The following is a 15,677-nucleotide window of genomic DNA, read 5'->3' on the forward strand; positions in this document are numbered from 1 at the left end:
CGTTAACATTCTTCGACAAGTAACTGAGATGTAATTTTTAAACCTCTGCAAATAAGAGTTGTATGCAGTTTGACTTATAATTCCTCAACTTTAGGAGGACCTTCAGAAAAACATGGATGACTTTAAAATGCTCCTATAAACAATGCAACCTTCAGTACACAAGTAGCAATAAAGTGCATTTAGACATTCTAGAGGAAACACCAGAAGTAAGCTTTATGTCATTATTTTGTTAGCTAAAATATATTGATTCTGATAGAACTGAAGATGATGCATCTGTTGTAATTAATGCAAATGTAAACTGCTACTTTTAATGAACTGCGTAAGAAGACTACATGCATTCTATTGCTGTACATAATATAATCTAGTAAGGCAAATTGAATATCTTGGTTTTTTTTAAAGAATGCAAAATAACCTTACAGAAAACCTACATCCACGAAATATAAGCGATGTAGAGTACGATTTACAGAATGCGCAGGTGCAGTTTATGAAAACAACATGCGCATGTTCGTATGCATCTGTCTTTAGTAGAGGAATTATGCTACAATTAGGCGGCAAGTGATGGAAGCTTTCCTATACTCAGATGATTACTTATGCGAGTAGTGGAAAGATCTGGAGAAGGTTTCTGTTTTTATTTCTGTAAGTAGTGAATGTACTGTCTGGTACGCCTGTTAGTAGTACAAGTCATGCATTTTGAATATTCAATGACAAAAGGACATTGGGTACATATTGTAAATCACTTGTATTTCGTGAGATAATATATACAGCTTTAAGTTTGCTCAGGGTTATTTTTACATTTTCGTCAAGAAAATTATTCGAGCAATGTAGAAATAGCCTACCGGAAAGGATTTCCGTCCGCATATTTTATCAAAGAAAAACGTTTATTTTTTTTTATAAACCGTTTGACCCTTTAGGATATTTGCCAGTTAGGTCAACTGTATTATGTACTTTGCATTACTATTTGTGTCGATTTTTCTTTAATATTAATGCCTGAAAATTAAAACTCCCTCTGGATTGCTGTATTTTCGGTTGAATTCTTCCAGGAAAGAGCGAGAATTCCACTGCCGCTCACATTGCCTGCTATATAGTATGTGTTTGCGTAATTGTGCAGCGAACGAGCACAAGTCGCGAGTGTAATTAGTTTAAATAATAACACAGAAAATAAAATTAAATATTTGCAAACATTAAGTGATTTATGGACATTTGTAGGACTTCCTGAAGTTTACTTCTGTACTGATATATCGGTAAATGTAATGGACATTTGTAANCCCCCCCCGCAAAAAAACCCCACCACCCATATGTCTAGCGCAAGAATACATTGTCACAATGTCAGATCACACTTTAAGAAAGAATTTCCATCAATTATATCTGTATTTTATTGATAAAGTGCTACTATAATACATTGCACAACTTACGTAGGCTTTTGCATAGAGAACGTGAATTATCAAGGAGAAAATGTGTGAGTGATACATTTTAACTGATTATTTGATTGTTATGGGACGATACCAGTCTCCGAGATCTTTAAAACAAACTACATTTAAGTGCACATCATTAATTATGTATACTGTTTTTATCGACAATAACCCTTTCATCCCATGCAATTTTATGAAACGCTGCAATGCATTGGTCTGGATTAGTCCATTATTTTACTGTTTACATTGTAAAAGGGTTAAAGTGTGCTAAACAATTTTGTCGGATATGACACTGCGTCGGAAAAGGCATATCCAAAGACAGAAACTGTTTTTCTGAGCCGTAAAATTATCTAATATATTATAGATTGTTCTAAAAGTCAGGTATTTGTACTCAAAACAATTTTCTTTTAACTTTCTAAAATCATGTGACACCGTAAAAAAACAGTCTGGAGTAAACATTGAAAACGGTAAACAGCATTCACTCTATCCAAAATTCTTTTTTTTTTAATCATTAATTTCTCCTCAAAACAAAAAAATGGATTCAGGACAGAATTTTAGCTTGAGCAGGAGAACATTTTCTTGAATACATGTACAGGTGTCGGTAAAGTCAGGGCCCGTATTCCTATTTGAAAGAGTATTCATGTTCAGGCATGAGTTTTATGCTCCAACTAACTTTCTTTAAACTGCCTAAATCACGTGACACAGTTTAAAAGGCAAGTGTTAACATTAAAAACGGTATTTGGCTTTAAGCCTCTCCAAATTTTCCAATCTCTATGTCAAATGTCAATGCCAAAGTGATATTTTCATTAAGTTTAGGCTGAAACCAAAAAAATGAGCTTGAGCACAGAATCTAAGTTTGAGCATAAGAACGGTTTCATGAATACGGCTCAGGTTTAAAGCTCAATCATTTTCCTAATTCCGTTGATAAGATATTCAAAAATTACATTATTTCTTACAAAAACTTATCGTATTAGTCTGAGTGACAAGCATGAGCATGAGAATAGTTTCGTGAATTCAAGACCAGTTTTGATGTATACTACAGAATGTCATTATAGGAAGGTGTCAGAAAAAGGAAGGTTTCACTGAACATACACAGAGACATCGTACGTTTGTATTATTTCACTAGGTTTGTATTGATTTCCAGGAGAAACTATTGTTTTTATTAATTAATGAAATCTGGACGTTCATAACGGTCTACAACACTGTTCAAGATGTACGCCACACTAAAATATTAATTAATTGTTCTAATATCACTGTTGGCGAGAAACCATTTTGTCACACTATAGCGAGAACCTATGGTGCGTTTGATATGTCAAGTTGTCGAATGATAAAGTGCTGAATGATTTTTGTAAGAAATCTTAATATGGTAATTAACTATTGGGTCGTGTTTCTCACATATCATTCCCCTAACATTTACAGCTCTTTGTATAATGATGATGGAGTAATTTGACGGATCGTCTGTTTACTGCCTCGTAATGTCATCACTGTCATAGGTATGACTTACTTGCCGAGGAGACTGTCACGGTCCAGTAGTTCAACTTATACTGCAGGTTTCTCCAGGGAAAAATTAAGCTCAGGCGCATATTTTACAAGCCTAGTTTTTTAGCCCATTATCATTTCCATGAATGCAAATGCTGAACTATTGGTTAAGGTTTTGTTTAGTTAAAGTGCTTTTAAAATATTTTAAGGACGTGCATCCATGAGTGCAATGTGCGTGTGCTTCTGTGTATGTATGCTGGAGGAATGGTATGTGAGTGTATTTGCTTCCTTGCGATAGCTTTTTTGTTGAATATTGTTTAACGTCCTATGAACAGCTAAGATCATTTAAGGACGTGCCTCCGATTGTTTAGTATATACGTACTTGCGTGTGTGTATGCAGGAGACAGGGTATGTTGGTGGGCTTGCCTCCTTGCGATAGCGCGGATCTGGTTCCGACTTTAGAATGATACCTTACTGAAATACAATGCATGATATCTTATTCTTGGTTTTACTACCAATAGTCTGTATATGTCCATGCTGTCTTCCATCTTTGTCCTCAGTGCCTATTCTGGTCTTTTCATATCGCCTTAGATTTTGTCTTTCTTTGTTGAAAAGGTGGTATGTTTTATTCCTTACTTGAGTACATTCTTTGTAGCTGATACAAAAATAGAGAAGACACTTAAAGCATGGAACAAAAAACGCCAAAGGTCAAACGTTAATGTATTAATGTGTTCACCACAGCATCAACAGAAAGAAACAAAATATGAAGTCATAGCCAAAAAACAAAATGAAAGAAATCGTACACCTCCAAAAATACAAGAAAAATAAGGTGTTCTGGGATGATAAATGTTTCAGTCACCATATAAATGTATGCGAAGAAGATAGCGATCCTAGAAGTGTGCTATTTCAAAATGCATGCAAGCAAGTGAACTTTCTGTCATTATTTTGATAATCATAAAAAACACCACCGCTGTTGTTCTTCTAAAATTTTAATAACTGATTATATCGATGGCATGTTGACATCAAAATATATATTGATGGTAATGTGGACAAATATGCGCTATCTGTGATGTCGCTGTAGTGCTTTTTTATTTTCGGGGCTGAAAGCATAAATCTAAATAATGCTTAATATAGTTTGTTTTATATATGTCTAGGACATTCAGAAAACAATCTGTTTTTTAGCCTGACAGAAACATGACACGCATGGTAACATATAGGTCACTTGTTACTTATAATAGATACCATATGCTGTAGTTGTGATAAGTATGAATACAAACGACTTGTCAGCGAGAGGTAGCTGGTCTATCAATCAAGGCTGACCTCTCGCTAACCTGTCAAAGATTACAACCAAACTGATTAGTTTGATGAGCTATGATGAATATTATTGATACCCGTACCTATCTTAAGTGACTGGTTTGTGAAATGACTGAAATGCCGCACAAATCTACGCTCTGAGGGAAAAAAATGCTTTTTCTTTCCAAAATAACGCTAAGAAGTATGCGCCATTTCGTGGTATTTCAATGCCACATTATTATGTTGAAATAAGACGTCATTGCCAGCTCATTTCAGATTTGACATAGCGATTTTAATGATACGCATATTATTATTATTTTTTATATTATATAGGTGAATGAATTTGTGAAACGTTTTTAATAGCTATAGCAAATCGTAGTTATCATCCCAAACAGCTGTACTATTTTTAAAGGACCATTTCTCATGATGCTTTGGAGGTTTTGAAATCAAGTAAGAAAAGAAAATCCAAATACATGTCTCTCAAAATACTATTGGGGCAACGGGCTTTTGTGGCTTTTGCACGCTAGTATATGCCCTCTGACAAACAGATAAAAACAACCAAATATGGCAATGTTTGACTTCCAGTTTACCGGTGGGTGTCGCGGTAGCCTCTTCTTACATATAATGAATGAATGGATGAGCGAAATTCAACTCTGTAAAACTTAGGAAAACGAAATAATATGTAAATGGTTCTCTCACAATGGCGTTTTTAAAGTTGTTTCAGCTGATTACTTTTTTAATGGTTTTTTTTTTAGTTTGCATTTAAGCTACAAATAGAATATAAATAGTAATGAATAAGAAGCAATATCAATGTGTTTGGATAAACTTTAAAATACAATCGCTATCGGTTATAATAAAACTCTCCAATGCCACGAGGTATCGCCGTGTGTTATACTGATCCACTTTCAAATATATGGTTTTATTTTATCTGTTTAGTCGCCGTCTTCTTGTGAACTTCATAAAGGAGACAGATTTACATAAGTTTCAAAGATTTTTCTGAATCCTTGTTGCATAAAATGTTTTGTTATGAAATGTTATTGTGAAATAAAATAAAGTTTAAATCAAATATAGGGTTGTCAAGCATTGCCGTTCCTCAACGTGCAGTATCAAGCGTTTACAAAGGTAAATAAAATAACCCATATCATTTAAGTGATAGGCGATGGTTGTTTGACCGAATATTAGAATTATAACTACTAATCACGGCATCTGTTGAAGTCGATATTTTCATAAATATAATTAAACTCCAGCTCCCGATTGCAAACAGCTTGGTTAGTGTTTAACCAGTCGCTAGGAAAAAACCCAAATATGGAAGCAACAACATGCAGAGCTCCTGATATCACTACTGTAGATCTGTTGAGATAGATAAGATTGATGTGTTTTGATGAACTATTTTGCTTTCAAAGCACTTGTTTTTCGGAGGAAACTTTTTGAATTATTTCACTAACCACTGGTTAAAGTAAACCAACCATTGATCAAACCCTGACCCGAGCTTCATTGATACCTTAAGAATAATTATATCGTTTAATCTCTTTCAAATAATAAATTAAAGAGTGTCGAAAACTTTTGCCGTGTCTTAGTTTAGTCATTGATGGATTGTGTGTCGTGTACTTACATGACATATTCTATTATTTAAAACATAAGGCGCTTCCAGATATCATCAAATGCATATTTAATTTGTTATAAAGATACCTTACTAGTTGTTTTGTTACTAAAAACGTTTCAGACGAACGATATGCAAGATCCCTTTATAAGAAAGCGCATTCACAGTCCGTTTTTGTAACACAAATGAAAAGATAAAAGGAAAGGAATTGCATTATTTTCATTTTTGTTGGACATAAATTAAACTTCACATTAGAATTCGTTGTTCCTTTGCTTTACATCTTTAAATAAGGATCGCATGGATGTTTTTCATGCATTATTCATGATAATCAAGCTAGTCTAATAAAAGTCATCTACATGTATTTAGGTTGTTCATTTATAGTCAATACTGAGTTATGAGGAGAATAATATTGTGGTTTGCCCATATCAGTACACTTAATTTTACGAAGTAGCTATTCTGTACCTATTATTGAAGACATTAAGGATTCATATCCCACAGCAGAAAAAAACAATAGAGAACTCCGCTGTAGGTTTTCGTTAATAGAGTAACCTCCCCTTATATTTTGTATTTTTTTTCCAAAAGAGTTCCGAAAATAATGAAAGTGGAACAGGAATCCTTAAATCGCTTTTTGCTCAAATGTTTTGTGTCTTACGCAATGTATGAACGTGTTTTTATTATAACGCTTGAATTTGCTATCAATGTTTTAAGAAACTTTACGTGAAAATGATCCTCACGCTAAAATTCAGTAATCGGTGTTGTCAATTTTTGATTTTGATTTGTAAAATTTGTCTGATTATATCTATAAAACCAACTTTTTATTTCCCCTTTTTAGTACGATTTGGAGTCACATAAAACGTTTGTTGTTACTTTGTTCTGACGTAATATTCTTCATACATGGAGTGTTAAATTTTACCAGAACGAAATCGCTCGATCTTTTAAACCAACTTTTTTTTTATAAATAATTTTCAATTAGCATGATTTGGATCACATGGTAGAAATATCATGATATATACAGCGTGTGGTGTTTACTTGTTCTGGCCTTATATTGCATTTGATAAAAATGTAAAATTTTCGAGAAAAATAATAATAAAAATAATACCAAATCCTAAATTAAATCATTTTCGAATGCTTCCCTATTTTCGCAAAATTATGAAACTATGGACACCCTAATCTTACCAGTTATTTTCAAATCATAAATTATGTCGCTACACAAGGAGATAATTAGTAACGCCTTCAATCGAGATTGATTTGACAGCATGCATATCACTATTTGACTAAGCTTGACCCAAATGACATTTGGCGATTTATTTGCGCTTAAGAAGTGCTCAGGTATGCAATTTAAACAAAGAAGCATTGAAACATAACTGATTAACAGGTTATAAGAAGATGGGTTGAGGAGGTGCAACCATTTGTAAGTGCAAGTTAATTAATCATTGGTGACAGCTAGATGCTACTGATACAACGATTGTTTTTAAGCAGGTCAGTGCTGGATGACTGTTAGAAATGTGTATGAGTACTCTGACTTCTGTGTGTGTCAGATATTTTTGATATACCTTTACTTTTTCTTATCTATTCAAAAGTAATTAATTGATTTGACTTCATCCTCGGCCTTGATCTTGATTTCATTGATCAGGCAATTAGTCGTTTATCAACCGTATACTAGTCTGAAAAACTAAATCATCCTTTCAGACTGACTCTCTCGGTATTTTTCGGGGTCACTCGGCGATTTCCGGTACACCACAAAGGAAATGGCTGAGTCAATCAGGTCACGTTACAATCACACATATGCTATATTGATATGGGTCACAACACACATTAAACATACACAAGGGAAGAAGCTTCGTCAGAGCACTACCGGTACTGCCAAATTTCAAATGAAGATTTTCAACACTTACTTTTGTTATTTTTTCCAGGGATCTACGGCGATAGCTTCGATTTGAATTGTAATTAAATAATCCATCATGATTAATTGTGTAATCATTCGGATCAAGCACCTTTTCGGAGAATTTGCAGTTTTACCGCCATGATTAACTTGAACCTGACCCGGAAATGATGAGGGCTTTTCGACATGTCTTTTTACCATACTGCCAAATACTAAAGAAAGTCCCATGCCCCCCGAAGCTATCGCGCAGATCCAAGGAAAAAATAACAAAAGTAAGTGTTGAAAATCTTCATTTGAAATTTGGCGGTACCGGTAGTACTCTGACGAAGCTTCTTCCCTTGTGTATGTTTATGTGTGTTGTGACCCATATCAGTATAGCATATGTGTGATTGTAACGTGACCCTATGATCAGGTGAAAGGTATTTGTAGCTTGCACCGACCTAGCCCCTTCCAGCTGGTATCTTTCGGCGCAGACGATATTGAAAAGACTCCCAATAGGTTTCGGAAATTGCAGTTAAATTGACTTTAAGAATATCTATGAGTTTGGTTCGGTATAATAAAACAGTTAAAGTAATGGCTTCGCCTCGGGAGATAGACCTTGTCTCGTAGAACCAAAAGCGTTCTATCTCCCTCCAGCGAATATTTTTAACTGTAAACCGTGAGTCATATCGTTAGGTGTTGCTGGAACTCCCGACCTTATGTCGTGTGTTAATCCTTTGAGACATAAAGTAATGAAGATACTAATGAACCTCCCGTCCGTTGACAACAGGTTATGGGTGAAAGATATAACAGATTATCCTCCTTTTCTCAATGCTTAAGTGTTGGCTATTGCGGAATTATTGTAGTAAACAAACATTAGATAATATTGAGTTTGCTATAGGTCCCATACGTAATATGCTGCTGTTATCGCACATCCCCTCGGTTAGCTTGTGACTGAAGGCTACTTATTGTAAAAACATCATCTTGAAAACGCGATGTCAAGTGAATTAAAATAAATAATACAATCTTACCGAGGGGATATGCGATAACAGCAGAATATTTCAGGAGTGCTTACTGTTTTGTTGTTATCGTATTTTATGTTGTAGTCTTGCTTCATAGTGGCCGTTTATCTTCGTTCCATGCTGTGATATGTTAGTGGTTATAATTGCCCTAACAATGATAAGTTCCTTTGTCTGCACTGTCGTTAATACTTCTTTGCTTGTTATTTTTGAGTTATATATTATATATTCCTGATATCTTTGATTTAGGTCAAAGTTCTATCTCCTTTATCATTTCAGTTAACGTTTATTGTTCATTTGGAATCATATTGGCAAGATCAGTATATCTATTCGTGTAGACATTAGATATTTTTCGTCAATAATTGTGCACATTCCAATTTAAGCAACAAAGCTATTTTAGCACTTCATTATGCTAACTACTAAATATGTAGAAGCATTGTACTTCTGCTAGTAATTGATTGTTGTAGCGCTCAATCATGAGGCACGTAACGTGAAAATGGTCACTGAGGCGCGGAAACATGTGTCCGCTTAAGAAATTTAAAGTGATTAATTAACTCCTAATAATAAATAAATTAAAATATATTTCTTATTGTTTAACTGTTTTAGAAGATAAACATAACACACACACACCGGTGAGGGCACCTTTAACATTTAGTAAGACGCAGTAAACAAAAAAGGAATTACACTGCGATTTTCTTAAAGTAAGGCAGTATATCTTTTTAAGGATCCCCGTACCACTGCCATAAACTGTAACCGTGTGGATCAGAAACTTTTTTTCCGGCATGACTGTACCTTTGTTAAATAATTTCTGAAACGATTGGAATTTTATGGAGAAAAAAAATCGAGACATAATGTTAAATAAAATCAGTAAAAGTGTTCGAAATGTAACAATTCGGCATGACTAGAAGAGGATTCCAACCCTGGTTCGGGATTGCGATATTGCATGAACTACCTAGTCAACGGAAGTCTCCTGTTCCAAATGTGCTACAGTTCTATGAAAAACGAAATTAAGGGGAGGTTACTGTTTATACGAAAAATCAAGGTGGAATTCACTATACATTTGCCTGCAGTGGGACAGGATATTTAAGCATACGATCCATCAACACAATAGGGCAATCGGGAACCATCGGCACTTTCCGTAAACGACGGTTTCCGATCGCACAACAAGGTAATTTGGGCAAAACGTTAGGTACGAAAATTGGAGAGACAGTTGTAGTTTATGAAGGTAGAAAACAAAAAGAAAGAATCCCAGTTACAACAAGAAGGCGAATAAAACGTCGGTATGTTAAAGAAAATGTTAAAACATTAACTCTTTTTAGAATAAAAGGACGAAGAAAGTATAAATCATACGCTGTTCAGGTTTAACCTTGAGGACATAATAAAGAACGTTTTTCTTCTGCTTGATCAAACACTAGTGTCTCATCAATAACACTTATCATTTAAATGTCAGCCTTTTCTGCTCTAAGCATGACAGCTTGGCCAGACCTGACATTTAGCGCGGGCTTAACATATGTAGAACAGAGAAGTTTACCCTGTCAAAGTATATAACATGCTGCCATATGTTTTTGCAGTCAATATTCATAAAAGTTTGAATAGTGTTTTACTTCTCTGAAATTGTGCAGGTTGCGAAATGTGGTTTATAAAAAAAGAGCCAGTACTTTTGCAACGAATTTCCCCACGGCCATTCAACATTGTTAACATACAATTGCATGTCTGAATATCAAGGTTCTGTCGGTGGCAGTACCTTAAAATACAAACTAACACTACGATTTAGGATATGTATTTTTTTTAAATTTATAACTAATTTAAATTTATATACAACTATGTTAAAGTCAATTGACAAATGATAAATCGAAATGAACGGGAAGACAATTTAAACATGCGTACGAATTATGGTAACACATACGTGTCGTATACTTTGTATTATGCATGTTTCACGATAAAACTATCGATATTCTGCCATCCCCGTAAAAGAAATACGGTATTCAGTGGAAAACCATTCAATAACGCATTTAGTTGTGTATTACGTACATGTAGATTACACTATTAAAATACCGATATTCTACCATACTCGTGAAATGTATATGGTATTTAATGGGAAACCATTAAATATCCTTTATATATGGTGTAGAACGAATATTTCACTATTAAAATATCGATATTCTGCCATTCTTGTAAAAATAAATGGTATTCAATGGGAAACCACCATTTCATATCCTCCATATATTGTGAATAACGTATGTTTCATGATATTCTGCCAAACTCGTAACAATATATGGTATTCAATGGGAAATCATTAACTATCATTAATATCTTGTGTATTACGTACGTTCTACGATACAAATATCGATATTCTGCCAGCTCGTAAATTATATATGGTATTCAATGGACAAACTTACAAATAGTCTTTATTGGCTGTATACGGGGAGAGGGGTAGGTCGTGTTGGCAGAAAAGTACAAAATAACGGTTTAGGGAAGGTAACCCTTCCTTTATAGTCCTCAAGAAGAGGGTAAGAGCAAACAGATATGAAGTTTGTACTCCCTTTTTCATAAGTCCAAGGTCTGTCACTGGCTAGTATTTGCTTCAATGCCATGATAATTTAGCGACCTACAAATGTCGCTTTTCTATCGGACTAATTACAAATGTCCTGTAGAGACACACAGGTGCCTTTTTGCTGCCTCCGGCTCATTATTGTTTTAAATATCAGATTGATAATTTTTCAATTTATGCATTTCCCGTTTAATAATATAACTGTTCTATGAGCTCCTGTTGAGGTGTCTTGATAATGAGCAGTTTGGTCCGAAACAAATTGACAACCTTCTATTGTCTACACTGTTGCATTTACTAGTATTTCCTTGTACTTATTACAATTCATTTAGAAGACTAATATATTTACAAATTATGGAGACTTGAATTCTGAACAAACGTGTTTGAGAAACTCTTTTACTGTATATCAAAATATTGAAATGCTCTAATACTGACATTTTGGAAATCGATGAAAATAACTTTGAAAAATACTCACAAAATATCATCTTTATACAGGAACAAATGGCCATGGCTGGAGGCGTATCTGTGATTGTGAGTTAAGCAGCAGGGAAATCTGTTGTAGAAACGAGGGCCATGAACGAAGCTTAACGTACCTTCAACTGAAACCAAATAATGAATATCTGTTAGTCATTATCTGTTTTTCATCAACATAGGAAGATTAGGATCAAAAGAATGACCTAAATGGAAAAACCATCGTCATCAAACGTGGCGCCCTGTTATATTTTAGTTATGGGAGATATGGACGCTAAAGTTAGTGTGAACACTACTTATATTGAGGATGTGAAAGGACAATAAGGTGTTGGGTTCTGAAACAATAAGGGTGAAGGAATGATGGATTATTATGCATTACAGACTGGTTATAGGAGGCATAACAGTTCCTTATATTGAGTTAAATATATTAACATGGACCTGTCCAAATAGGAAAGTGAAAAATGGGATAAACAACATGATAAGTCGTAAATGGGGAATATCACTGCAGGATTTAGTCTGCGAAGAGGGTCGCATTTTACCTATACTAGATATTGGAAACAGGTAAATCGTGGGCGGACAAAATTGAAGGTCGTTTGACATAAAAAATAAATAAATAAAAGGAAGTTCTGTGTAGAGAGGAGGAGCAGGTTTACAATATTAGGATGCTGTAAAAAAAGAAAATTTGACGAGTGGAAATGTTCACGTTGACACTGATATTTGTGCTATATATATGTAATAAAAAAATTTTTTATAAGTATTTGCATATGATATTTTCGCACTTATTTACTCGCTTAAAAAAAAAAAAAATTTACACACCGCATACATTTCCAGTATTTGGGAACGAGAATGGATGAACCGTGGGGAAACATCAGTAGTGCTTATTCTGGCATGAGTGTGTATTTGACAAATCTGGGACATTGTTGAGGACAGGAAATAGTGAAACAACAGCTGCAACACACAGGAACAAAACGGATCAATGCTAACGTAGTTTCAGAACTTAACGGAAGTAAAAGTAAGCGCAAGGGTTGTCCCAAAAAAACCGACGCATAAAGATGGCAGAAATAGCTTCATAAAGAGGGATCTTGAAGATTCTACATACATTCACCAGACAGCTATGTGTGGGAAAATACTTCAAGTATTAAGTATCAAGGACAAAAATGAAAAACATCAAGCTAACAAAATAGAAAGAAAGGAACGGTTATCATCATCGTCGTCGCCGCCGTCGTCGTAATCATCGTCGTCGTCGTGATCATCATCATCATCATCATCATCATCATCATCATCATCATCATCATCATCATCATCATCATTATCCTCCTTATCATCTTCATCATCTTCATCATCATCGTCTTCATCATTAATAAGTTCATTTCGATAATAAAGGGAAAAACGATTATCATCCTCATTATTATCGTCATCGTCGTCGTCATTATCATAACCATCATTTCTGGTAACCTACCTGTATCTAAAGCGTAATACCAAAAGCGTGACTATATATAATTTACCTAACTGTTGTTTTGCAAACATGCGACATTATCTGTAACTCGAATGCACGTATTTCAAACCAGGCGTTGACTTTAGAGGCTATCTTAGCTGACCTGTACATGTATATTTAAACCTTTTCTCACGCCCAATATTGTTTTCCGTGAGCAACTTGTTACCGTATCAATAACCGACTCGTCTGACAACGGCAACTTACCTCGGCACAAATGCATTTTATAACACCAATGTTGCGTGGTATGTATTTCAGCTACATATCATGTACACACGAGTAGACCGGCAGATAAATTAGAACACAATGTAACAGTTTTATATGCAGGTCTACACGAGTCAAGGTTGATCACGTTTATCTTTTACAATCCGTAACTATTTAATCTAGTTTGTCACCTCAGCCGCCTGAGAAACGTACGTCTGTTTTAGTCGTTCCAACAAATGCACAATGAGCAGATCATTCCCTCGAATCAAAGCTGTCCGAGCGTACGTAACGGAAGCCAAAGAGGGAGACCAAGGAGTGGACTGTCATGACGTGAACGATAAACATTGGATCAATGGCTTCCCCACGCCAATGGCAAACCCAATGTCTGTGTATCCACAGTACACAGTATTATGGAAGTCATGGGGAATCAACGCTCTTGGCACTATGGTTGCTGAAGTTGAGGCTGAAAACGGCGAATGCGGGGTTGGAATCACCATCGGAGGAGAACCCGGATGTTACATTGTGGAGAAGCACCTGAGTCGGTTTGTAGAAGGTCAAGATCCGCGAAATGTGGAGTTGATGTGGGACCAAATGTTCCGTGCCACCCTCAACTATGGCCGGAAGGGATTGGCAATCCATGCCATCAGCGCCGTAGACCTGGCCATTTGGGATTTATTAGGCAAACTCCGCGGGGAACCGGTTTATGCAATGCTAGGTGGTAAAGTGAAGGAGCGACTTCCGGTTTATTGTACAACGGCACGTCCCGACATTGCTAAGAATATGGGATTTGCCGCCTCAAAAATCACTTGTCCCTATGGTCCGGCTGATGGAGAGGAAGGGTTCAAGAAAAATGTTGAATTCTATAAAGGATGGCGCGAAAAGGTTGGTCCTGACTTTCCACTGATGCTGGACTGTTACATGGCCTTGACCCCACAATATACCGTGAGGCTAGCCAAGGCGCTCGAACCTCTCGGTCTCAAGTGGATCGAGGATTATCTTCCTCCTGACGATTATGAAGGATACGAAGACGTACGGAAAGCCATGTTTGGATCAAAGGTCTTACTTACCACTGGAGAACACGAGTACAGTCGTTATGGATACCAGCTTCTTTTGAAATCCCGATGTGTGGACATTTTACAGCCAGATATATCCATGTTGGGCGGGATCACTGAGGCTCGTCGATTGGTTGCCATGGCATCCGCTCACAATGTCATGGTTATACCACATGCCTCTAGTATTTATTCCTACCATCTACAATACGCCTTCTGTAATTGTCCAGTAGCAGAATTCATAGATATGAGCCCCGAGGCTGACAGGATCGTGCCATATTTCGGAGGGCTGTTTCTTGACGAACCCCTTCCCGTCAACGGTTTTATTGACCTTCCGGATAAACCCGGGTTTGGCGTGACTTTGTGTAAGGATACACTAAGAAGGCCTTATCATAGGAGTGAGGACACAAGTCGTGAACAAGCGGAGTTAAACATAAATTTCAAACCTTCCGAAAAAGCATTTATGCCCTTTTAGCTCCAATTTTCGTGATTTGTTAATAGCTCCAATTTTTATGATTTGGTACATTGGACATGAGAAGAGAGAAGTTGTACCTAGAAGCTTTGTGTGGACAGGGAATCATGAACGAATCCCTTTTTTCAGTGTTGAAAGGAGGGGGTGTAAATAAAGTTCTAGCCTATTGGACTTTTCCTTTTAGCACCCCTGGATTTACTTCAGGAAGTGATTATCTCAATCTTGTGCTCATTTTTCTAGGCTTTGAATCCAATTAAGGGGAATAGACATTGGAAAATATCTCATTAAAAGTGTCTCGTTAAGTGTTTGTAAAACTCTTCGCAAAAATAAAACATTACATCTGTTTGAAGATGTTTCTCATTTTTTCTGTTTTCCTGTTACAACAGGGACCTGAGATTTAAGACACATTATACATTGTGATATCTCTTCTACTCGGTGTGGAGTATTATTAGATATTTTTCGGGTCTAAAAAATCTCCAAAATACAAACTGTGTCTTAATTGGTATGTCCTTGTACCTGTTACGTTTTCAGACGTCACAACTTCAAGTCATCGGGATGTTTGCTCAGTTACAAGATTGCAGATATGACGTTCATCTAGTAACAGGTATTGTATGTTTAGTTATCTGGACCGCGATCGCCGATGGGTTAAGGCGACTGACATTCTGCTACCAGTAGCCCTCCACCACTGTGTCGCGGTTTTGATATCAACGTGGGGCGATCGCCAGGTCCTGGCCGCAGGTCGGTGATTTTTCTCCGTGTACCCCGGCTTTCCTCCACCAT

At 36.1% G+C, this 15,677-nt stretch overlaps 2 protein-coding genes across 2 annotated transcripts in view; one reads left to right on the forward strand and one right to left on the reverse strand.

Moving 5' to 3' along the window:
- LOC110459216 (chromosome-associated kinesin KIF4A-like) overlaps positions 1-11,752 on the reverse strand; it is a 74,008-nt gene extending 62,256 nt beyond the window's left edge. Inside the window, exon 1 of the mRNA XM_021511366.1 lies at positions 11,685-11,752. The gene's annotated coding sequence lies outside the window, so the exon portion shown is untranslated. The remainder of the gene's footprint in view (positions 1-11,684) is intronic.
- A 1,619-nt stretch (positions 11,753-13,371) lies between these two features.
- Positions 13,372-15,234, forward strand: LOC110459260 (L-rhamnonate dehydratase-like). Its single transcript, XM_021511433.1, has one exon. The coding sequence runs from the start codon at positions 13,620-13,622 to the stop codon at positions 14,898-14,900; it is 1,281 nt and encodes a 426-aa protein (XP_021367108.1). The 5' UTR covers positions 13,372-13,619; the 3' UTR covers positions 14,901-15,234.
- The last annotated feature ends 443 nt before the right edge of the window (positions 15,235-15,677 follow it).

The sequence above is a fragment of the Mizuhopecten yessoensis genome, unplaced genomic scaffold, assembly GCF_002113885.1.
Source record: "Mizuhopecten yessoensis strain PY_sf001 unplaced genomic scaffold, ASM211388v2 scaffold9987, whole genome shotgun sequence".
Lineage (NCBI taxonomy): Eukaryota > Metazoa > Mollusca > Bivalvia > Pectinida > Pectinidae > Mizuhopecten > Mizuhopecten yessoensis.